Source organism: Oryzias latipes, chromosome 23 (genome assembly GCF_053564925.1).
Source record: "Oryzias latipes strain Hd-rR chromosome 23, Olatipes_Hd-rR_3.1".
In the NCBI taxonomy this organism is placed as follows: domain Eukaryota; kingdom Metazoa; phylum Chordata; class Actinopteri; order Beloniformes; family Adrianichthyidae; genus Oryzias; species Oryzias latipes.
Genome location: NC_136259.1, coordinates 1,043,043 through 1,068,578, shown reverse-complemented (window position 1 = coordinate 1,068,578; position 25,536 = coordinate 1,043,043). Strand labels below are relative to the sequence as shown.

The 25,536-nt window shown below is 41.1% G+C and overlaps 2 protein-coding genes across 2 annotated transcripts in view; one reads left to right on the top strand and one right to left on the bottom strand.

Annotated features, from left to right (window-relative positions):
* Positions 1-180, top strand: part of LOC105357803 (uncharacterized) — a 13,466-nt gene extending 13,286 nt beyond the window's left edge. Inside the window, exon 5 of the mRNA XM_078941891.1 lies at positions 20-180. Within this exon, the coding sequence (XP_078798017.1) occupies positions 20-32 (13 nt within the window). The 3' untranslated portion in view covers positions 33-180. The remainder of the gene's footprint in view (positions 1-19) is intronic.
* LOC101175052 (mucin-19) overlaps positions 1-25,536 on the bottom strand; it is a 26,358-nt gene extending 822 nt beyond the window's left edge. The window contains exons 1-27 of the mRNA XM_023952629.2: positions 25,367-25,536; positions 25,043-25,087; positions 23,939-24,167; positions 23,090-23,219; positions 22,929-22,992; positions 22,124-22,191; positions 19,760-19,958; positions 19,492-19,611; positions 19,269-19,389; positions 16,000-16,135; positions 15,842-15,919; positions 15,683-15,752; positions 15,461-15,598; positions 15,176-15,343; positions 14,909-15,000; positions 14,683-14,815; positions 12,008-12,251; positions 11,883-11,923; positions 11,664-11,752; positions 10,473-10,627; positions 10,247-10,385; positions 6,318-6,410; positions 5,388-5,582; positions 5,245-5,317; positions 4,997-5,166; positions 2,419-2,575; positions 1,381-1,491 (exon numbers count right to left, since the gene is read on the bottom strand). Of these exons, the coding sequence (XP_023808397.1) occupies positions 1,381-1,491; positions 2,419-2,575; positions 4,997-5,166; positions 5,245-5,317; positions 5,388-5,582; positions 6,318-6,410; positions 10,247-10,385; positions 10,473-10,627; positions 11,664-11,752; positions 11,883-11,923; positions 12,008-12,251; positions 14,683-14,815; positions 14,909-15,000; positions 15,176-15,343; positions 15,461-15,598; positions 15,683-15,752; positions 15,842-15,919; positions 16,000-16,135; positions 19,269-19,389; positions 19,492-19,611; positions 19,760-19,958; positions 22,124-22,191; positions 22,929-22,992; positions 23,090-23,219; positions 23,939-24,167; positions 25,043-25,087; positions 25,367-25,415 (3,307 nt within the window). The 5' untranslated portion in view covers positions 25,416-25,536. The remainder of the gene's footprint in view (positions 1-1,380; positions 1,492-2,418; positions 2,576-4,996; positions 5,167-5,244; positions 5,318-5,387; positions 5,583-6,317; positions 6,411-10,246; positions 10,386-10,472; positions 10,628-11,663; positions 11,753-11,882; positions 11,924-12,007; positions 12,252-14,682; positions 14,816-14,908; positions 15,001-15,175; positions 15,344-15,460; positions 15,599-15,682; positions 15,753-15,841; positions 15,920-15,999; positions 16,136-19,268; positions 19,390-19,491; positions 19,612-19,759; positions 19,959-22,123; positions 22,192-22,928; positions 22,993-23,089; positions 23,220-23,938; positions 24,168-25,042; positions 25,088-25,366) is intronic.

Here is a 25,536-nt window from a genome sequence, read left to right as displayed (position 1 = left end):
TGCTTGAATTTCTTTGCAGGATGTCAGAATAGCCCCCCATCTGCTGGCTGGATGTGAACTGGCCCCCACCCTCAGAGATATTCTGACTGAGGATGCTCCCAAGGTTCTCAATAGAGGTTGAGGTCAGGGGAGGATGGGGGCCACAGCATCAGTTTATCTCCTTCTATGCCCAAAGCAGCCAATAATGTAGAGGCAGTCTTTGCAGCATGAGATGGTGCATCTTCAGGCATGAAGAGGATTTTAGACAGACGGTTCTTCTTTTTATACCACAGAAGAAGGTGGTCGGTCAGAAACTCCGCCTACTTTTCAGAGGTCATTTTCATACCTTCAGGGACCCTGAAAGTGCCAACCAGCTCTCTCTCCATATGATTCCAGCCTAAACCATGACTCCACCACCTCCTTGTTGACGTCACAGCCTTGATGTGACATGGTGGCCATCCACCAACCACCCACTACTCCATCCATCTGGACCATCCAGGGCTGAACAAGCTCTCATCAGTGAACCAGACTGTTCAAAAAGTAGTCTACATGTCCATCTGGGTCCACTGCAGCCGTTTCTGCTTGTGAGTGTCGTTTAGGGGGACTGAAGAGGTTTACATTTTGCTGTTTTCCTAATCCAAAGTATTTGTTCTTCCTTGTTATGCCTTTATCTGCATGAACCTCTGTCTCTGAATCAGCCTTAAATCTCTTAACAGTGTGATGATCATGCTTTCATGTTTTCCTGAAATATCCAAGCTTTTCATACTTTGTCTATGTCATTGAACTATTTCATGCTTTTCTTTCCCACATTAGTTGAAAATGTTAGTCTGCTTAATAACATGGAACGTCCTTCTTTAGTCTTTCCTTTAGTTTAACTCACCTATCAAATAATGATCACAGGTGTCTGAGATTGAGTTCACTGATCCAGAGACACAATATTATCCATGAGTTTAAGTGTAAAATAAATAATTTAATATTTATTGATACTTGAAAAGACTTTGCATAATAATTTGTAATGTGCTGATTCTCCACTTGACATTGTTAATGTGCATTGTAAAAGAAGAGGATGGAGATGGGAAGATCAAGAAGGAAGGTCAAAAGGTCAATGTGAGTTGGTTATTTTCTAAAAAGATGTTTGCAGAATCTTTTAATTCTGTCAAAAAATGTTTTCATTTAAAACATGATAGAATTTCTTTTGTTTGATTGAAACAAATACTACCTAGTCATACACATTTATATCCAGATAGCTATTTAGAACATACAATCTCACATTAGGTGAGACATGAAGTCTACCTACTTAAGATGGGACAGAAACACTCACGGCTTCAATAAAAAACAGAGAAACAATTGTTTCCTGAAAATAAGACATTTAACTTTTAGATTTAAAAAAAGTTTGATTACCTTCCAGCTTGTTTGTGAAACTGCTGTCCTTGCCACAAGTCAGCGTTGTACCGCAGGGTTCATAGTGCCAGCTACACTCACCCGGTTTATTGTAATAATCACAGAAGACCGCTAAAGAGTAAACAGTGTTTAGTTAGAAATATTAGTAGATACACAAATGCAGGAACTAAAGAAACTGCAAAAAGTTAACCTCTAAGTGTTTATATCTTTGTAGAAAATAATAAATATTGTTTAGTCAAAAGAATGTATACTAAAATGTAAAAGTATTTTAGTTGTTCAGGTATAGTCAGGAAGACGATCTGGGGATGGTCTTGATCCCTTCCTGAAGAATTCACTATGATTTACTTTGTAGCCATAATGACCAAAAAACTGAAGTAGTAAGAAATAACAGACTGTTTAGCCATCAATCTAGCCTCTCGATCCAAAACCAGCATTTGAAACAGCAACACTTTTCTTTAGGTTAATTGAACTCATTGACACTAATGGCATGTTTAATGCTGCATTCAAACCACCCTCAGCAACACGCTTTCAAGTAGCGGCTTTCAAAGAAAAGTCTATGTTAATGCCTGTAAATGCATGTTATCAAATCGTTCATGTTCACATGTCGTTACATGTGTTTTTCAGAGCAGTTTATGGATCTACGTATGAAAACAAGCAGCCATCAAACAGGCATTGAAGGTTGAAGTTTGACCGCCTGAGACTTGAATTTGATAGCGACACATGGATGACGTCCTCTTTAATTCAACCATTGCCAACCGCTTAAAACTTGATCATGAATGAGAAATTAATAAATGTGGTTTGGACAGAATGATATGACACCAAGTTTTTTATATATATATTGGAATAGAGCTGTGAAAAAAAGCCTAGAGCAAGAAATGCCAGATTTGCACCACTTTGACATTTCTTACCAAGCCTCTTCCAGCTGTGGGGGGCAGAGATGCTCTAGTATGTGGTAGTGACAGTTCAAGAACACACGGCTTGTGGTGTGAACACAGCATGAGAAATGAAGAAATTACAGAAAATAGTTGTGTAACTTACGACACAAATCAGGTGTTCTCCAGTTTATGCAGACATTCTGGTCACTGCAGGCTTCTGCATATGCTGACACAGCAGTGCAGAAGCCCAAGAACTTCCCTTCAAACTCACAAGAGCAGGACTCCATCACACAGGCCTCATAGTAGGCCTTAGGGTCAACCTGAGGGTTGATACATACGTACAACAAATTTCAGACTGATTTGACCTTCACTACACAAATGTGTGAAAATTAAGCATCAGAAAGAAATGTTTAAGGTGATGGCACGAGTTTACAAGGTCCCTGCTGGCTCACGCCTGACTTTATTTCTAATGATATAAACAGTATATTCATCAATGTTTTATCCTTTAACCCTTGTGCTATCCTAGGCACTTTAACGTTGGGAGTTGGGTCATCTAGACCCTCTAGACCAGGGGTCTCAAACTCAATTTGCCTGGGGGCCACTGAAGGCAGGGTCTAGCTGAGGGAGGGCCGCAACTTCAACGCACACACACACTCAACTAGTGAGTGTCTGAGAGCCAATAAATTTGTATGGAACATGTACTATACTATTACTATACTCTATTATTAACTGTTTTCTGCACAAAATGTACTTATAAAACTCTCATTCAAATAAAATACGTAAATAAAAAAAATCAATAAGTAAATAAATCAGTAATACATTTCTTTTCATTTAGTCTTCTATATCTGCTGTTTTCTCATTTAAACATCCTTATTAACACAGTTCAGTTAACACTGTTGAATTCTAACTATTAAACACTAAAGAAGACTTAAATTCTACAGTTCTGTAAATCCATCAATGGTTCTTCTGAACACGGCTTCTCTTGTCTTCTTCTCACTGATGGACACTTGGCAGCACTTCGTCCCAAACTGAGACCATCAGTGTGGTTGAAGATGATTTTCATTAAGTCTGGACTGGACTTATTGAAATTGAAGGTGGAGACGTCAGAGAGGATCTGCTCCCTATTCTGAGTCCGTGTTGAATGTTTTTTTTTCTTCTAAATTTTACTATTTAAACCACAAATCAGTAAAGGAGAAACAAAATTCAGTAACCATTTTGGGATTTTCAATCTTATGACCTTTTGCACATTTAAACCCCGGTCACAAGTTATTGTGGAGCAGCCGGTCAGACACTCCTATATTTTTTATAAAAAACGGATGGAAATTCATGTTGTTGACACTAAATATGTGCAGCCAAGATGCACAATAAGCCTGTTTGAGATCACTCAGGTGGACGAAACGCGGCAACAGATCACCTGGTGTGTGACGGATGTTTCTGCTTTTCCTCCAACATCACCTACATACATTACAAAACATTAAAATCAATATAAAAGACATAACACAGATCATACTGAGGGGAGAGGCAGATTAAAACTAAATTGAATTTTAAGGACAACTCCAACTTCCTGTCCTCCTTCAGTCTCACTGCAGATTCGCCTTCACTCCCCCCCCCCCCCCCCCCCCGCGCCTGGTCTCCCCAACATACAGGCGCGGCGCTGGTTCATCTCAAACACGTCTACCGTTGCATTTACACACGTCACACGTATTTTCAGTGTGTCTGAGACTAGATCGTGTTGGTTTGTAGCACGTGTTTAATTTTAAAGCCCCGTTAGGTGTCACGCATGTACGTGTGGGACATTTTTCTGCGCAGCGATCCGACTCCTGGCTGCGGGAGCGGAGAGACCCGTTTGGTTGCGTTGAACGCCGCCGCGCGCCTAACTGTAACCATAACCCTCCTCCGGGTCCATGCGAGCCAGAAACAAGTTCAGCAAATAAATACATTCTAAGGAAAGTAAGGAACTCCTTAATGTGGTCCGGGGAGGGTGTGTGTGTGTGTGTGTCAGGTTTCTTGTCTTAAATGTTTTCCTGCTTTCAAGACCGGTAAATGTCCCGCCCCCAAGAGTCATTTACCCCACGGTGATTGGTTGGTTGTCAGCTGCGCGAACACTGAAAAGGTGTCATTCACACAGACTGGCGGGCCGCATTTACATTAGACTTTCATAATGTGGCGGGGGCCGCAAAATATCCTCTTGGGGGCCGCAAATAGCCCGCGGGCCGTGAGTTTGAGACCCCTGCTCTAGACAGAGCTCTGAAACTTTTTTCTTCAATGATTTGTGATCTTCACTGGTGTCCATTGATTGATTACATGAAATCTTTCCACCTTTATCCACCTTTGTCATGGGAGGGAGAACACGTCAATGGAAGGGGGGGGGGGGGGGTCATCTAAGATAAGACAAGGGTTACGGTGATGCTGAGTTAAGTGAAGACCTGGATTGAATAGAACATTGCGAAGTAGTGACATATGGCAATCAAGGGTTTAAAATCAAACAGGGTAAATGAGAATCTCCTTTATCCATTTAGGTCCTAAATTTCTATCCTGAATAAACATTAAGTCAGGACTATGCCATATCAGTGGTTGGACAATAAACCAAACTGTGTTGGTTTCTTTATCTATTGACTAATGTAAGAAAAAAGGAAAATAAAACAGAACAGGTGAGTGAGAAAAAGAATTATAAAACAAGAAGATGAGATTAGGAGAGTAGAATGAAGGAGTGGGTCGACAGTAAGAGGATACAACCATACCTTTGAGTGACAGCTCTGAAACTTGTCTCCAGTAATGATCAAACAGCGCCGCTCAGCCCAGTTTTTACAGTAGCTGTTGTGAACACATGGAAATACCTCATTGGTCACATCTGAACAAGGAGGAGTGGAAATCTTCCAACTGTTACCAAAGGTCAGAGCACTGCTTATCTCTGTAAAAGAATAAATAAATATGTATTCCTATTTTACCCAACAATAACAGCAAAGGTTAAGCATAAAAAACACCTCACCTACTGAACCTTTTATCTGTAGATCATTGTTCTCATTGGAATCAAAGTTCCCACAAAGACCACGGACTTTGTTCTACAGAAGTGAAGGAATGCATTTACTTTGGTATAAGTTCGTTCAAACTCGGATGATTCTCATCACTCACCTTCCACTTTCTGTCTAGTTCAATATTGATCCTTGTGTGTTTGTCCCAAATCAAGGTGATACCTTGACTTGGCACTAAAATGATGAAATACATTCCCACACTGTGGATAGTCACTAGGGAATTTTTGTCTGGACTCCAGCCATATTTGTACTCTTTGGTTATGTTCATGTCTCTTAACGTCAGGGTGACTCCGCCCTTAAAGTGGAAAAATGTTGACACATTTAAACATACACATATTTTCTGGTGTTTAATGACCTAGATTGCAAAGTTGTACCCTGGTAATTATTGATACACAAAGACGATTTGATGCTATGAACACACTGAGCATGTGCGGTGCAGAATGTGCTGAACGTGGCTTTTTGAATGTGCTTTTAGCGTGTGATGTTCACACTGGACTGTAGCTACTCGATCCCAGCACATTTACTGACAGTTGGAATAGGGTTGGTGCAAAATGTCGAAGCAGTGCAAAGCTCACAAATCTTGGTAAAGGCTGTTTCTTTGACAGATCTGTGCCGATATGCGAAAGTCTTGGTGTTGTATAATTCCGCCAGGCACAAACCGCAATAATTAAGTTCTCCTTCATGATCAATTTTTGAATATTTGGTACTTCTGCGTTTTGATCCCAAACATCACTACCAAATCCTTGGTTGGTCAAAGTTCAACTGGTTTAAACTTATGGACTTGCACAATCGCCACAGATTTTGTTCATAGAGCCATAGAACTGACTTAAGAATTTCGTAGTGACAAATGGAGGTGAGAGTTTTAAACACGGAGGCTGAAAACATGCATGTACCTGCGTATATTTAGACTTTTCATTGAAAGTGGTCACTCAAACACACGTTTCTGAGCCCATTGTGAACATAGCATTGCTAAAACGCCAGACTAAAGAAGATGAACAGATCATGAAATTGATGATTATGGTTTATTTACCTTGAGGTCCATAATGATGGAACGAGAGCAGGTGAGTTCTTTTTCACAGCAAGGTACAGTTTCCACTCTGATAGAGAAAGTCTTGTCTTCATCCTTCAAAACGGAGGTGGGGGTGGGGGGGGGTTACATTCAGTTATGCCAAGTACAATGTGGCAAACTGCAGGCTTATATACTTTCACACATATATATATATATACTCTAAGGAGCAACGGCACTGGATTAAATAATTCAGACTCTTGTTCTGTTGTATAAATAAAGAGTTTTACATTTGCATGCTTGATTTGGAATGTTAGTGTTGGTTAAAGTACCAGCAATGGACAAAAAGCTCCAATTACACTTTTTAGTCATATTATGTACGTTAGTCACATGCACCCTTACTGATACGGACCACCCATACTGCAGATTACCCACATCCACCCGTAAAGGCGGTTGTGACCAAGGCTTCAATCCTTTAACACCGAAGCTTTAGCTCTAGTGTTGTCATGTTTTCGACAACTGTAACTCAACCGTTTATGCAATTAATGTAATTCCAGCGGATTCTGTAACTGTAACTGAAGTAACTGAAGACAAATTCTCTGTACATGCGCTGTACTTGGCAAATAAAGTGATTCTGCAGCAAAGAAAAACAGCCTTATGATGGGTCTCAGTAAGTCAGACATTTGCGAGCACTGTGATAATAATCTACCCGACAGCTACATGCACCCACTGTGGTTCTGCACGCCTGTCCAGGCTCTCTGGCAGCAGGTATGTGCCGATTTATCAGTCTGGCTTAAGGTTTCAATCACTGCCTCACCGTCACTTTGTGTGCTTGGTGACATGAGTGCCATCGATATAGAAGAAGGATTAGCATCTATCATTTTCATAACTCTCTGTATTGCCAAAAAAACTATTTTAATAAATTGGAAAAACAAGAAAAATATAAATATAAGTCAACACAGAAATCTGCTGTTTGATCATATCAGCTTGGAAAAAATGTCAGCCCAAAGCTCAAGTAACTTTGAAAGAATTCAGTCTCTCTGGTCTCCCATAGCTAACTCCATGACTTAGGGGGTGGGGGGCTTGGTCGTCGTTGCTCCTTGCCCTTCTGCCGTGGTTTGGGGTGGGGGTCGGGGCCTCCGGTGCCTGGCGGGGGCGGTGGGTGCTCCGTTGGTCGGGGGGTCGGGTCCGGTGCCTGGGTGGGGCGGGCTGGGGTGCTGCGGGGTCCTCGGGGCTTGGGTGTGGGGGTGCGTGGTGGGGGTGTGGGGTGGTGGTCTGGCTTGGCTTGGGGGGGTGGTCCCTTTGCCTGTGCTGGGGGGTGTTGGCTGGGGGCCCTGCTCGGGGGGGGGGGGGCCCAGCGGCGCTGGATGGGCTGCCCATCTGCACCTGGGGCTGGGATCGGCCCTTCCCTGGCTCTGGGACGGGACAACCCTCTTGGGGCCCCCGGTCGCTCTGGGTGTCATCCGCTTGGCTGCGGTGTCTGGGGTGGGGTGGGGTGGGGGGCTTGTCAGCCCTGTCCTGTGGGGGGGCGTTCTGGGGGGGAGGGGGGGCCCACTATTGGTATGGGGCGGGGGGGCTGACCGGTCGGGGTCTCCGCTGAGGCAATCGGTGGTTGCCCCGGCCGGTTGGCTGCCTCGGTCCCGTCAAGGCCTGACCAGAGCTCTTCTAGGGCCGACGTTTGGGGGTGGGGGCCTGGGCTTGCCCCGGGGGGGCGACGCTTTCTGGCTCCTCTCTCTCTGTGTGGGGTGGGTGGTGCCGGGCCTGGGGTGTCGGCGCCTCCGGGGGTGGGGCCCCTGGGCTGGGTGGGCCTGGCCCCTTTGCTGGGGGGGGGGCGGGGGGACAGCTGTTTGACCACCGGGGGACAGTCTACCAGCTGTCCCCAACTTACCCCCTTCCTCATATAACCTCATATTAGGGTGAGGGGGTGGGGGGTCTAGCCTGCGATGCGCCTTGGGGGGGAGCTACTTGTCAGTGGCCCCCCTCCTATGGTTGCCGTATGGAGTGGGCCCCCCCTCTTTCGGTTTTATTTGCACCTTAGACATGTAGGGTCCTTGGTAGGGGGGGTGCTTGGACATCACTGCCAGCAAGCAGCAGATGTCCTCCTAGAACCCTACCCGCCAATTTTAACCACACCTTAGACATTTAGGGCCCCTTGGTGGGGAGGGTGAGGGGACATCACTGTGAGTAATCAGGAGATGTCCCCTTAGTGCCCTACTTTCCAATTTTAACTGCACCCCCCTTAGTACACACACCCCTCCCCCTTCAATATATACATTCCAACATAAACACACACACATGCACACACACACCCTCTCAAACACACATACACGCACACACATTTTGCAAGGAAGGTGGGACCTGGGTCCATCTGTCCCCTACCCCTTCCCTGGTGGGGGGTGCGGGCCCCTTGGCGACGGCGGCCGTGTCCCCTGGGTGCCGGCTTCCTGGGCCCGGCGGTGCTCTCTCCGCGCGGTGGGGGGGTTCACATTACACCTGAGCCGGGGGTGTTCGTGTCCCTGGGGGGTGGGTCCTGGTCCTTGCCCCTGAGCGCTGGGCCCTGCCAAACTTCCAACAGTGGCCGAGCCTGGTCGGGCCATATTTACAACACCCCTTGTGGGCCCCTTTTTTTTCCCCCCGGGGTTCCCCCCTCCTGGGCGGGGGCGGCGGGCCCCTGCCTTGCTCCTCCCTGGACCAACCGTGGGCCGGGTGGGTGGCTGCCTGGAGCGCGGAGCAGGTCTCCCTTGGGGGGTCCTGGCTCGTACCTGGGGTTGGGGCGGGGGGATGCCCGGAACTCATGGGTGGTGGTGGGGTGCTCGTCTGGGGCTGTGGGCGTCCTTCTCCGGTGGGGCCCTGCGTTGGGCTCTCCCGGCGCGGCGGGGGGCTGCTTTCCTGGTTGGGCTGGGGCGGTGCCCTCTTTCCCTCCGTGCCTCCCTGCTCTCTGGCTCTGGGGGCCTCGCGGCGGTCCTGCTGGCCCTGGCCTGGGTGGCGGTCTTGGTCGCCCGGGGGGCGGTTGCTCCCTGCCTGTTACCGTGTGGCGTTGGGGGGATTCCGGCTGCCGCTGCTGCTGCTTTTGTATTGTCAGAATCAACTGCTTCACGTTGATCACGTAAACAGTGAAAGAGTTCCGAAATTTCAAAAAGTGTGTTTTATTCAGGTGTCACCTGCAACATCTCAGCAAAACGGCCCCTTAAAGAGTTTTTGATGGTTCAAATTCAGGAGATATTATCTTTATTTTATTTAAACAAAATAGCAGTTTAATGTGCTTTGAATGACACCACATCTGGCATATATGTACCTTAGGATCCTCACTTTCATAAAAGTTTGTTAGCCACTAGAAATTCCAAGATTTTTAAATATATCTACTGTATCTACTTCACTGATCACCACAGATGACACACATTCTTCACAGACATTACAGTTTGTTTCCTTCAGGCTGCAGATTCAGATCATTACCATTCAGGTTTTACTTTTTTCATTCCTCATTTTACTTTATTTTTAAACACTTAGGTATGTTTTAGGCTTTGATTATGTTTTAGAAACAGAATAATGACCAGAGAGCATTTTAAATGTTGTACTTGTGACAATGACAACAATAGATCTCATCTCCTCTCTAATAGTATTCTGGAGGAGTCCCTCAGCCCATGTTGTTGAGACTGGGCTGAAAAGATAAAGAATATTTTTGAAACAACTGATTGTTTGGCCGCCATCTTTACAGATTGGCCACTATTTTGGATTTTTCTTGTGGGTTCCTAAGGTACATTCAAAGCAAATATGGTGCTTGTACCACTAAATTCACAATTTGTTTAAAAGATCGACCCAACCGGCTCCGCTACAGTGCTTATCTGGACATGCAGGTTCTAGTGTTTGACACAACAGAATTCACTTTAATTTACATTGAATGACCTTTCCGCTGTTTATACTGAACATTCAGGAGTTCTTTCTGTTCCTCTCACCTCAACAAGTGTGTACTGACAGTGTCCATCAAAGCTGTACCATTTCAAATCAAATGTCTGGAAATGTCCATTGCCGTAAACTTGACATCTTCCAGGTTGGGGGTTGTCGGTGCAGTTCCAGACCCCTTCAATGCAGACACTTAAAGCAGAAACAGAGCAGTGATCATGAATGAACATGTGGGACATTGTTACTAAGCAGCTAATGAAAGAACCACTGAGACTTCACCATGTTTGCCGTGCGGTCTGGAGTTTCTCTCCAGCCCCAAACACTTTGTCCTCGTGTCTGCATGTACACTTGTCTCTGGAAACACAGTTTTTATGGTGATCCTCATAAAGGTGGAGTGGGCAGTAACAGCCACTCACACATGTATAACTTGAATCCTGAAAAATCAAACCACACAAAACAATGTTTGGTCAGAAATGTGTAGTTACATCTGTGACAGACATTTTTTTAGTAGCCAGTTGTTTTTCTTGTAAGTCAGTAAAGTTTAGTTATACAGCATTTTTTACCAGAAAGAATCACAGAGTGCTTTTCAATGCAGGTCAAACCTACTTAAAAGACGGGATAAAACAGCATTTGGCAGTAGTTTGAGCAGGAGGCACACAAATATTCTGACGTCCAGATAATAACTGTCTTAAACTGAGCGTCTCTTGTTTTGTTTTTTTTAATTTAAAATATTATTTATCTTCTTCTTCCACTTTCGGCTTCTCCCATCAGGGGGCTGCCACAGCGAACAAGTCGCATGGTAAACTTGGCAATGTTTTACGCCGGATGCCCTTCCTGACGCAACCTTCTCAAACCGGGCTTGGAACCGGCAGAGGTAGAGAAGGGAACAGGGAGCAGCCTGGAGTCGAATCCTGGTTGCACGGACGGAAGGCGCCGCAAACCAGCACGAGCTAAACCGGCTTAAAATATTATTTATAATATATATAATATATTATATATAATATATATAATATATAATATATATTTCTAGTTCATAAATGAACTATTCTTAATTGTTCAATTTAATTAACCAAAGTTCTTTGTTAAAGGAAGGTTTCATAAAATAAAAATGGTAGAAATCCTGGATCTGTTTATATAATGTGTTAATTTTTTAAATTTATGTGTCATAAAACCCAATATCGGAAGATACTCAAAATCAAATCACTCAGAATCAGATAGGGACCCAAAAAAAAAACCTGATTGGGAGTTCCATGGTAAATTCATGGAAAACACTGTAAAATAAAGTATAAAAAAAGAATTATTAGAAAGCAAATTTTAAAAAGATAGGTTTTTTTTAGCTGATTTAAAAAAAAACTGAGTCTGCAGGTCTGACTAAAAACTGTGTTAAAAACCTGTTAATATCTAGAAATTACCAGACAGTAAAACAATAGAACAGCTTATACAAATTGTGAAAAACTGTATTTCACTTACAACTGCCTTGAGGAGACTTTCACATGTTTTCTGAGCGGTGCTCATCCATCCTTGTGAGCAGTGATAGCAGACTTTCCCCTTAGTGCATCCTGACAGAGATCAGTAGAGTTCTTATGTTATTCTTAAAAAACACTTAAAACAGTTTTATAAACATTTTTAAAAGTTTTATTCAAATTTCAGTCTAAAAAGGTTGAATAATACACAAAAGAATCTACTAACCACAATCTTTGCTGCACTCCAATTCACCATTTTCACAATTGCTTGTAACAAAACAGAAAACAGGTTATGAAGCAGATACTCCAATATTTTCCTTTGCCTGAGAGACACATTCCTGTCAAACGTACCATAGCAGACCGTCAATAACTTTTTGTCCTGGTGGAGTTGTACCGCCAAGGTAATGACACGGACATTCAGCTTTTGAGATGCAGACGTTTGTGTCACCCAGGTGTGTCCCCTCTGGACAGCCGCATCCCTCCACTGGATCGTCCTTGACTTCACAGCGGGGGTCATTGCCAGACAGGGAGCTGCAGGTACTGTTGCAGATCACGTTGTTGTACGAGAACACTTGGTTCGTCTGACAGCTGATGGCTTTGACAGACAAATGGGAATCACATTAAACAACAGTCATGACATATCAATGAACAATGTTGGGTTTATCCAAATCACACTTTCTAATGTACTTTCAAAGGTTGAGTCCAAATGAGCCAGGCTTATAACACAGACCAGGGGAGTCCAAACCTTCTGCAAAGAGGCCCAGATTTGGTGAGATTGGAATGTGTGCTGACCAACATTTCTTTTAACTATTTTAATAACATCCAATTTAAGAGAACTAATGAGTTTAGTTAACAAGTTATTTCAGTGGCATACTTTTAATTTATTTCTATAGAATAAATACATCTAAACACAATTTTGCTAAAATCCCAATTTGTCAATTTTTTAACTGTTCATTCCCAGTTAGCTTGTCGTAGATAGCATGTCTTACTGCCTCTTTATGGTAAATATGAAAATGTGATTCAGCCAACCATAATCAAGAAATTGCACACACAGTATTTAGAAAGGGCTGGGGGGCACATATTATTGATTTGATGAAATAAGCCTGTAGGCCGTTAGAAATTTGATCATGGGCTGCATTTGGCCCAAAGGCCGGACTTTGGACATGCATGTTGGCATAGGAATTTACTTGCAATACCAAACAGCATGCAGAAAATGTCAGAAGGCAAGGTGGGAGCTAAAGGAAATGTCAAAAAGAGAAGACTTTTCAACTCGAGTCCTTAAAGCTACAGTCGTTACCAGAAGGACATAAAATTAGAGAAGACAGGACTAACTTCCTACTCAAATGTGTTCTGAGAGAAGATCTAGAACTATGTAGTTCTCGCTCCTTGTGACTTAGTCCTTGTAACTAAAGGCCCTTTCACACCGGGACGAATTTCGCCGGCGATTTTCGCCGACGTTTAACGCCTCGTGACTAAACAAAGGGCACCAACGAGAGTGTGCACACCGACGCGAAAAAACGCCACGCGTCAAAGCGTCAAAAAAAAACCCCGCCTCGGGTTCGGTTTTTTTTTTCGACGCGTCGCGTCGAAATCTACTCGACCAATGAGAATGGCGCTTTTGCACACGTGTCTGGAGCTTCTGAAGTTACAGTAAAACACAACTTGGGGGCGCTCAAACACAAAACTGCCTTGCTGAGCACACATACCAGCGAAGAAGATAGACGCCAAGTAGCGTCAACACTGCCGCGAAGCAATAATGACGGACATTCAAAAATATCCCCGAACCAAGCACCAGTTGGAGCTACTGATGCTTGAAATATTCATGTTTTCTTTGTTTGATTCTGACAAGCGTGTAAATACTTGCTCTCTTCTTCTGAGTGAAAAGCGACTTTAAGAAGCGTAAAGTTGCGCAGCGCCACCTTGTGTACAGGAGTATTTCTGTTTTACATTAAGCGCCATCTAATGTCAGGGAATGAAATTGCATGTTCACTCCGCTCATCGTCAGCGAAAATCGCCTGGGTGTGAACACAAAAAACGTGGCGAAAAACGCTGGCGAATAACGCCTGGCGAATATTCGTCCCGGTGTGTACGGGCCTTAAGGTTCAAATCCTTGGATCCATCTTAGTGTCAGTACATTGACTGTATATGAGAACTGGACTGAGTGAATGCCCCTCACAGAAAATTGCTCCAATTAAATGAAGTAAATTCAGTCGCCATTATTTTTGCAACTTGGATGCTGCCACACTGGAGACAGACAACGTCATAAGTAGTTATGGATTCTAGTCAGTCTGAGTCAAGATTGCTATGGCAACCACTTTAGCCAATGGGGAGTGAGCAAGTTGGATGTCTACACCCCTACTACTCTGAGGAAGGCTATGCGAAATCTGTTAATTAAACTTTCCAAACGTTATACATGAAACCGCATACTTTTATTGAGACATCTGATTGGCTAGTTCATAACATTAAAAACTTTCACTACAGAAAAAACTATCAAATCAAAGAAAAGTTAAAAATCTTATAAATATTTCAAAAAAGGTTTCAGAGCTAGAATGGTTGTTCTGACTAATAGAATAACAAAATAAGAGTTGTTTATTACTCTGTAGAGGTCTATGAAGTTTTGGCTTCTTGGAGCTACTTCCTGTTTGGATTGCAAGGGGAGGGGGGTAATTCAGTCCAGTTGTCATGTACAGTAACCGGTATATCAGCTCATTGTACACAAAAAACATTTTCTGGCCCTTTCTGAAGCAAACAAGGTCCTTTGAATACATAAAAATCGATCCATAAGTGTTTTTTTTAAATATATATTCATAATTTTGTTGTTTTACATGAAATAGAAAATGCAAACAATTCAATAGTCTATAATAGTTGTTTACATCTATTTTTATTTAATCTTCTTTATAATGTCAGAACATTTACTGTCATCTTGTGAAAAGCAGACTTACAAAATATTAGCATTAGCATTAGCAGTGTGACTCATCTCTTGTGATTATTGTCAAAGCAGCATATTTACTAAAATGTGAACCTACTGCAGTTGGTCGATGACCTCCAATCTCCAAGTTTAATACCCAGACCAGTGCAGGCTTTAGCGTAGTTTCCCAGAGCCGTGCACACACAATCCTCCTTGTTGCTGCCGCATGTACAGGTTGTTTTTATGCAATCCTGGAAACAGCAGTTCAGAAAAGATGAATTTATGCTACATATTTAAATACCATTCATATCAACTGTTTGGTTGGTACGTGTAAACGTTCTTACTGCTTGATACGCTTCAGGTGAGATGTAGCTATGGCATTCAGCAAATACTTTATTATTAATTAATGCAGCACATCTGTCAGCTGCAAATATTTCTGCAAAAAACATCAAAAGACAATAAAGTTATTTGGAAAACCCTTTTAGTCTGAATCATTCTTTTCTCATAGCAAAGCTGGACTGGAACAGAAATTATATGATGTCTTTAAAATTCTCCATGTTTTATAAAAATATTCAGTATTTTAGCAGGTGTTAATAAAAGCTGGTTATTACCAGCAGCAGAGTTCACACAGACAGTAGGTATGTCCTCTGTGGTGCACTGAGAACCTCCCGTTAGACCATAAGCCCAAGACAAAGCAAAAGGCCCAGATGAGCTCTCTCTAATGTTGTTGCTCGAAGTGAAATCGTCTGTTGTGTCGTTGTTGCCGTTGCCGCAAAGACCTGCAGAGAGTTTTCATATTAGAAATATTTAAAGGATTCACATGATGGACAATGTATACTCTCTTATTCTTGTGATGATGTTGGTATCTTGGATCATTTAGGATGATGTTGGCCTACCTGACAGAGTTTCAATGTTGTTTCCAGGCAAAGTGATGTATAGCTGCATAATAGGAGACATCTGAACCTGAATCTTCATATCAAAAGATGTTTGGACAAGAACAAACATCGAGGACTGCCAGAAAACCAGAGCTTGATCTGGTAGAAGAAAGATTTATGCGGTTTATTGATACGTAAAATGTTACAGGTTAAAAAAATGCAGAGTTTTTAATATATTTTTACCAGATTTATGGAACTCTGTAATCTCCTTTTCCTTCAATTTAACTTTGTTGTCTTCAAATGTATATGTTTCCTGCAAATGTTAAATATATGAACATCGATCAAACGTTTATAGAAAACTGACAGTTTTTTTGATCAGTCAACTTGGAAACGTTTCGGTACCTCGAAAAGTTCTATTACAACTTTGGTCACTTCTATTTCTGAAGCTGAAAAGTCGGCTTTTATTGTCCAGTTGGAGCCCTGCATTTGATCAAGGAAAGTTTAGGAAAACATGAGAAACTGAATTATGACAATAAATGTAAATAGTTGCATTATTTTACCTTTGAGACTACATATCTGCATTTTCTAGGCAGTGTGTAGGGCTTTCCATCAAATGTCTCAACAAACTGTCCTTCAACGGTGCACTTTGGAGGGCAGATGTTTGCTGAGCATACCCAATTCCCACCGTTACAAGAGCTGAGGACAGAAGACATCAGAGGAAAAACGTAAATGTCTTTGGTTTGGTCTCACATTGGAAATCCTAAAACTACAGACACACCGGGTGTGTGACACGCGTTCTAGACTGTGCTAAATAGGCTTTATTGAATACACATTTAGCCTATGGAGTTCACACTGGACAGGCAGGGAGGGGCTTCTTCTTCTTATGTAGCGCATGTCTGCCACCTACTGTTGGAAGACATGTTTGGTATGAAATGCCAAAGTAGCGTATATCCAGTAAATCTTGCAGCAGGTTTTTTCTTTTACAGCTCTATTCCGATGAATAGAACGACTTGGGGTCATTTAATTCCGGCCAGACACAAACCACAGTTAAAATATTCTCCTCCAGGATTTTCAATCAGGAAGGATTGATTAAAATGATAATAAAAATAATAATGATAATAATAGTAATAATAATAATAATAAACATTACTTGTATAGCACCTGTCAAGATAAAAATCACAAAGTGCTTTACAGTAAAACACGATAAAACGCAGCAAAATACAGTAAAACACACAAATATAAAAAAAGGCTTAAGAAAATGCTATTTTAAAAATATGTTTTTAGCTGCTTTATAAAAGAAAACACAGAGTCTGTAGATCTGAGGCTGAGAGGAAGAGAGTTCCAGAGTGATGGAGCCACTGCAGCAAAGACTCTGTCACCTTTAGTTTTTAACAACCAGCAGACCCTGGTCACATGACGTCAGGGACCTGTTGGGAGTGGACGGCTGCAAAAGGCCTATTTTGTAGACTGGTGCTTGGCTATGCAGAGCTGTGTGTGTTAGAACCAGGATTTTAAAATGCACTCGGTAGCGGATGTGGAGCCAGTGTAGCTGGATTAACAACGGGGTGACGTGTGAAAACTTGGATGAATTAGTTAAAATCCTAGCAGCAGCGTTCTGGACAATCTGGAGCCACGGATGAGCATCTCCAACTCAGAACGCGAATAATTGGACTCAGTTTTCATGTTTTTAAGATGATAAAAACAAGAGCGAACAAGTGACCCGACATGAGATTCCAGGGATAAAACCGGGTCTAAAGTCACCCCAAGGTTCCTGGCCGAAGTGGACCGAACCACTGGGCTATCTGGGGGGGGGGGCAGCTGTCAGGAGCAGAGACTAGAACCTCAGTTTTGGCTTCATTTAGTTGGAGAAAGTTATCATTTATCTAACTCTTGACTGAATCCAGAGACCTGCATAAACTCTGTATTTTAAAAACATCCTGGGGTTTAAAAGACACGTAAAGCTGAATATCATCAGCATAAAAATGATAAAAAATATCAATAAAAGAACTTAAAATATGCTGATATAAAATGAACAATAAAGGTTCCAAAACTGAGCCTTGTGGGACACCAGAAGTGAGGGATGCAGAAGAGGACTTAAACATGGAAAAAAACAACAGAAAAAGATCCAACAGTCAAAGAACCGGATACCCCAACCCAGTTTTTCAGCATGTCTAGGTGGACATAGTGGTCAACAGTGTCAAAGGCTGCGGTCAAGTCCAGTAGCAGTAACACAGAGCATTTTCCTGCATCCAGATGTCATTAGTGACTCTGAGAAGGTCTGTTTCAGTGGAGTGAGCTCCGGTTAAACCTGATTGAAACTGATCAAAAATGACATGACTGTCTAGAGCAGTTGTAAGTTGTTTAGCAACAACCTTTTCTAAAATTCTGGACATGAATGGGAGATTAGAAATAGGTCTACGAGCTGGAACCAAGTAGAAAAAGTAAAAGGGAAAAATCTACAGTTTGCTGGCATTTAAATTTCTAGCCACATTTCAACAAGTGCTCCCACTTTTCTAGTCTGCCTGCAAAACATTATCATTTTTCTTGATTTGTTCTCAAACCAAAAAGAATTTGTTCAAATGCAGTCTGACACATAGCTGAAGAAATTGGAAAGGAGTAATTTGGTATAAATGGTTATTGTAGCTAATTGTATTTGAAATATATATTTAACAACCTATAATTATTGTGTTTTCTGCACTACAGGGTCCACCGAAATATAAGGGGCATGAACCAAATCACAGAGTCACAGATAAATTTATCAGTCGGACTTTAACTGTGTTTACAGTAACTCTAGAAGTTATTTGTAACAGGCTATCTGTTAGCAATGTTAGCAAATTTACAATAACTCTACCTGTTACTCCCAACCTTGTTGCAACACAAACATTGTGATACCTTTAAGACAACTGATACTGATTCTACGCTAACTCCCTACCTTGTTAGTAAGACGTACTAAAACACAGTCCAACACCACTACACATTAGCAACATTAGCTTATTCACAGTACCTTTAACTCCCAACAGTTCTACACTTTGGCCACGTTCGCAATTTACAACAACAGTCAACCATGTTTGCAACTTGGACAGAAAGAGACGGACATTTGGACAGCGCACCGTATGGGGCGGCGTTTCTGAAGTGACAGAGTCAAATATTACCAGCAATATTTTTGATTCTTTAGTCTGTTTTAGGACAAAAAACAGGTTTCATTTTTAAATGCATATTGTCACCTTTTAATCAATGTATCTACAAATGCTACATTTACTAGCTAAATATTTAATTTAAATTTAAATATAATTTAAATTTAAATATAAATAGAAATGCTGAGCATTTATATGGAAGAACTCCACAAAGCTGTTTGTAAACTACTCAGTGTGAAATCTGGGTCTTTTATGATGAACACGGAGCTTTTATTCTGGTGATGGGAAATGTTTTTAGACCAGTGAAAAATAATATTTTCTCACGCCACAACAATCATCTGTGACGGCACACCAGTGTTCACTGGTTACAAACTGCATTAAACTGCTGAGGCTGAAGTAATGGAATACCTAAAGTCAGCTAAAATGAACATGGTGGAAATTTAATAGTTCTTTGTATTTTGAAAAGACTGGCTTAGTTTTAGATTTCATGTTCAATATATGAATCTAAGACCATAGATATTGGGATAGCAGTTTGTTTCCACATCTCACTTTGAGCATGAATAAAGTCTCTAAAAGCAAAACTGGAATGATTAAAGTTAGAACTTTGTTAAGATTTGAAATTCAACGTAAGAAAGTTTATAAAAGAAGATTACTGTTTACTTTGAAAACCAAAAGCAAATGTGCCGTTCCCTTACCAAGACTGACACCTCGTGTTTCGGCTAGTCCCAGGTTGGTAAATCTTCCCAGCAAACACACACGGGCAGTCGGAGCTCCTCACGCATTGTGATGCATTTACACGATCATTACGCACTTTTCCTGCAAAAGAGTTTGGAAAAACACTCACAAACTAGAATTTGGAATTGTCAAATACTGAATTTGATGGTGAAATGATGAATTCTACAGCTTCTCACAGCTTACCGTCTGTACAGACGCAGGTTTGGACCGTCTCACTGGAGGACGGGTTTGGATTGGAACAGCTTGGTGCAAAAGGAGAACCCGTTTCGTTAAATTTCAGTTCCCCGGGACAGGTAGGTTCTTCTACATGACCCACCACCAAAAATACAAAGAAAGTGGTTGAAAATGACAAGAATCTTAAAAAAAAGCCGATAACATTACAGCCAAAAAGTATTTAACTTTTATATACAATAAATCTACAAAAAATATATATTTCTAAAAGATCACCCACCACACAGTTTGGATTCAATCCACCAGGTCCAGAAATTATCGTCTTTTCTACACAGAGATTTTGCGATTTCGTTAAAAAAGCTGCATTTGACCTCCTTGCTTGCTTTGTGGTTGTTCTTTGGACAGATATTTTGATATATCTTCTTTTTATTTCCAAGGCATCCAATAGCTGGTGATATAAATGTACCACACTCCAGCACCTGAAGTAAAGAGAATAATTTAAAACTTCCATTACAAGACGTCCAGAAGACAAACAAGACCTGCTCAGGATTCTCCAGGGTTTGATCTGGAAAAAACACTGAATTCATTCAAATACACTGACCAAAAATCGAAACGCAACACTTTTGTTATTGCTCCCATTTTTTATGGTATGAACTCAAAGATGTGAAACATTTTCCACATACACTCAATAACCAGTTCTCTGAAATATTGTTCACAAATCTGTCTAAATCTGTGATAGTGAGCACCTCTCCTTTGCCAAGACAATCCGTCCCACCTCACAGGTGTGCCATATCAAGATGCTGATTAGACAGCATGATTATTGCACAGGTGTGCCTTAGACAGGCCACAAGAAAAGGCCACTCTGAAATCTTCAGTTGTATCACACAGCACAATGCCACAGATGACGCAAGTTTTGAGGGAGCGTGCAATTGGCATGCTGATAGCAGGAATGTCCACCAGAGCTGTTGCTAGGGAATTGAATGTCCATTTCTCCACCATAAACCGTCTCCAAAGGCGTTTCCGAGAATTTGGCAGCACATCCAACCGGCCGCACAACCAAAGACCACGTGTAACCACACCAGCCCAAGACCTCCACATCCAGCATGTCCACCTCCAAGATCGTCTGAGACCAGCCACTCGGACAGCTGCTGAAACAATCAGTTTGCATAACCACAAAATTTCTGCACAAACTTTCAGAAACCGTCTCAGGGAAGCTAATCTGCATTCTCGTCGTCCTCATCGAGGTCTCGACCTCCCTCCAGTTCGTAGTTGTAACCGACTTGAGTGGGCAAATGCTCACATGCGATGGCGTCTGGCACGTTGGAGAGGTGTTCTCTTAACGGATGAATCCCGGTTTACACTGTTCAGGGCAGATGGCAGACTGCGTGTGTGGCGTCGTGTGGGTGAGCGGTTTTCTGATGTCAATGTTGTGGATCGAGTAGCCCATGGTGGTGGTGGGGTCGTGGTATGGGCAGGTGTATGTTATGGGCGAAGAACACAGGTGCATTTCATTGATGGCATTTTGAATGCACAGAGATACCGTGACGAGATCCTGGGGCCCATTGTTGTGCCGTACATCCAACAACATCACCTCATGTTGCAGCATGATAATGCACGGCCCCATGTTGCAAGGATCTGGACACACTTCTTGGAAGCTGAAAACATCCCAGTTCTTGCATGGCCAGCATACTCACCGGACATGTCACCCATTGAGCATGTTTGGGATGCTCTGGATCAGCGTATACGGATGTTCCAGTTCCTGCCAATATCCAGCAACTTGGCACAGCCATTGAAGAAGAGTGGACCAACATTCCACAGGCCACAATAGACAACCTGATCAACTCTATGCCAAGGAGATGTTTCGCTCCTCATGAGGCAAATGGTGGTCACACCAGATACTGACTGGTTGTCTGGGTCCCCTGACCCCTCAATAAAACAAAACTGAAGATTTCAGAGTGGCCTTTTCTTGTGGCCAGTCTAAGGCACACCTGTGCAGTAATCATGCTGTCTAATCAGCATCTTGATATGGCACACCTGTGAGGTGGGATGGATTGTCTTGGCAAAGGAGAAGTGCTGACTATCACAGATTTAGACAGATTGGGGGGCGGCCGTGGTGCAGCGGTAGGAAGGTCGACCCGTGATCGTAAGATTGCAGGTTCGATTCCCGCCTTGCACGCCCATGAGTCGAAGTGTCGTTGGGCAAGACACTGAACCCCAGCTTGCCTTTGGTGGTAGGTGGGCGCAGGTGTGTTTGGCAGCGGAGCCGCCACCAGTGTCTGAATGTGTGAGTGAATGTGTGTGTGACTGGGTGAATGGGTCTGTGACTGTAAAGCGCTTTGTCCTTGTAGGAAGAAGTATAAGTATATAAGTATACGCCATCTACCATTTTTTGAAAAATATTTCAGAGAACTGGTTATTGAGTGTATGTGGAAAATGTTTCACAGCTTTGAGTTCATACCATAAAAAATGGGAGCAATAACAAAAGTGTTGCGTTTCTATTTTTGGTCAGTGTACTTTTAATGTTGAGAAAGAAAAATCTACTGGGGATACATTTACACAAAACAGAGAAACTGAAGTACAAGAAAAGTTGTTTTTAATAGATTTATATTTTACGAGTAAAATACTGATTAGAAAATTTACTTACTTCATTATAGTCTGGAGAAACATCTGGAGTCTCACAAAAATCACCAGGAGAAACACGAAGCTTCTCCACTAGATTCACAGAATTAAAGACAAAACACTGTCAATAATCAACATTTGAACAAATTCATCACAAGTATAGCATAATATGAATGCGCACCTAATTTACATGTTTTGAAACTAATATCAGAAAGACCTTGAGAAAATTGCTCTATTTTCTATTTTTGTTATTACAAAACATTGTAATGTGATTTATTTTAACAGCTTGACAGAGAAACCAACCCTATATATTATTATTAATTCATACTCCCCATATTCCTTTTGCATTCAAAATTCCAAATAAACCTGTTTATTATATTATATTATATTATATTATATTATATTATATTATATTATATTATATTATATTATATTATATTATATTATATTATATTATATTATATTATATTATGCTAGAAACGCTTTTTTTGCACTAGTCCTAAGGCTTTTTTATTTATAACTTGTTTTTTGTTTAATAGAGTGGCTCCCAAACTTTGAACTGCTCTTCTATTGGTTTATATGCTTATCAGTTTTATTATTTATTTTGTTAGGGAGCTGTTTGTTTTGTTTAATGGTCCTTTATGGTAACATGTTTTTCTTTCAAATATTTGTCAAATATTTTCTCCAAACAAGCTTTGCATTAGGAAGTTTTTTCAATTACTATCACATTTGAATACAATTAGGATCAAATTTCATAAAACTTCTCTCAAAGATAGGTCATTATTTTATTGAAATGCAAAAGCCATTTTATTTCTTTATGTTTTAAATACCTTGGCTTCCATTATTGCTGCAGAGTCCTGTTGTGTCAGGTTTAAGTTCTTGCTCTATCTCCACCTTAAAATGTAAAAAAAATAAAGAGAAATATATTTACATATACTTCACATCTATTGGTGCTTTTATTTTGATAGGTGCAGCCTCTGGAACTTCATACCCAAAGAGTTTCAATTCCTCCAGTAACGTTGTTCCAAGTGACAGTGAGAGGAATCAACGAGCTCGTCAATCTTTTGTAGACACCGTAATCGAATATTTTCAGATACGTTTGGTCATAAGGCAGAGAAACACTGCAGAGAGAGAAAAAAACAAGTGCTGGGATTTCATCGTTCAGTGATCTCAAATCTTCATACTTCTTCATCAACAGTCTAAATGAGTAAAATAAGGTTTTCTGTGATGATTGCAGCATGCCATAGCTTTAACGCTTATGACGTTCTTAGACAAAATCAGAAAAACCTGTGTCCATTTCTAGGACATAGTTTCTGTAGAGCAGGAAGAGTTCATTAGAGATTTGCCTCTGAGTTGTGGGTGGGCTCATTGGCATGGAGTGGGTCTGCCCCACTACCCAACATCCTTCTGTTTACACCCTCTTCTGCTAGCTTATAGCCCCTCACAACCCCAACCTCGTCTAGATCCTGTATGGATCTAGACACATCAGAATGGAGCGGAGCAGGGAGCTACTTTTTTATGCCTACACCTGGTTCCCAATTAAAAAAAAAAAACAATCTCAGAAAAGCAATTTCAAGCTTTATTTTCTTTCTATATTTCCTCTGTCGTCAAGAAATGACACAAGGAACACGTTAAAAAACAACAACACAATAAATAACCTTTATGTAAAACAATAAAAGCTACTTAAAACAATCAAGGATTCTATTAAACTTTTCATTTGTAGATTATTAAAGTATCTTTGTGTACAATTTATCTATTAGGTTTATCATTGAAATTTGTTAGTGATGACAAATTGTCCAATAAATGTGTAAACACAGCAGGTTAGGCAGGAATATCAAACCTTTCAGATTTCACCGTGATGCTCTTGGCCTCCAGAACTGTTATAAGTCCGTTGATTATAATCTCAACCCGAGACATTAACAAAGAATCTTTGTCCCGCTGTACGATGATGCTGCATTCAAAGTTGTCGTGAGTGAAGTGGGTCAGGTAGTAGCGGCAGGAGGAACGCATGTAGTAAGCGCTGCCATTGAAGTTCTGGAAAACTCCACTGCCAAAGGTCTTGCAGGTGTCTGATCACAGAGGAAACAGGATGTAAATATCTTTCCTCGCTCAGAAATGTAGCAGATAAAAAAAGATGAACAGTTAAAATAAATTTCTGTATAGCTGGAAATGAACTACCACATCATTTGATGTTAATGCACTATTTTCCTATGTGTGTAGCGTCATCCCTAATATTATTCATATTTGAATAATCTGTTCAGTTAAGTTTAAGAAAACACAGTAGAGATGATGTACTTATATCCAAAACTAGATGAGTAACAATTAATCTATACGATTTATATTGCTATGATCAACCAGATCCATCTGCAAGTTGTCAAATAGACCTTTTTGAAATGGTTTTAAAATAACATAAAATGATTAAAATTGATATTGGAAAATATCATTTGGATTGAGGCACGATAGGTTTATTTTACTATAACTTACAAATGACCTTCAAGACATTCAAGGAATCTGGAAAAGTTCTGTCCCTCTTTGAGTCGCACTGCTTGACTTTTGGCTAAAGATCCTCTGGATCAGTTTTAGATCAGTGAATCGGATCAGACCAGGTCAACCAAATGAACCAATATTGACTGAAATCATATCGTCATCCAAAAATGTTGTTAAAATTATCAGTACACCCCTATTCAAAACACATTAAAAGGGGGATCAGTTGGACTTTTTGCAAAGTGTTCAAAGATTTTTCATGTACTTACGTACCCAGGAATTGGTCATGAAAATTAATCTCAATGGTAGCACCTCATTTTACAATACAGTACTTAGAGGGTATTTTAGTGATGTTAACATGGTACTTTTGTTGCATCTACTGGGTATTTACATAGTACTTTCTCTGTATTTATGTCCTACTATGAGATATGTGATAATGAGAGTATTTTCCCATACTTACATTTTTTAGAAGGAGTGGCTCCCATAGACTCCCCTGTCCCAATGACTAAAAAAAGTAAAGACAAATATAGTTGTTACCTTAATGGATAAATACATTTAAAATGAGTAAAATGGTGGAAAAGTCATTATTACAAATATGACATTTGATTAAGATTAGAGTTTAAAATATGTCTCAACTGGGTACATCAAAAAATTAAAAGATCTTTGAATAACAATGCATCACAATTAGAAAAAAAATCAGCATTTTATGGTAAACGACATTAAATGAACTACAATAAAATATGTATATAATTTCAAAGTAAGAGTTTTAATGCGTTTATATTACCTGAGACAAAGAATAAGCAGACTGCCAGTACGCGGCGCCGTGATGTCATGTTTCCAGATGTTCGTGCTGCGACCACGCAGCTCAAACCCCAAACGTACAGAGAGCCCCACCGATCCACTTATATATGCAAAGCATCACGCAGGTCACCACCCTGTGTACATAGATGCACC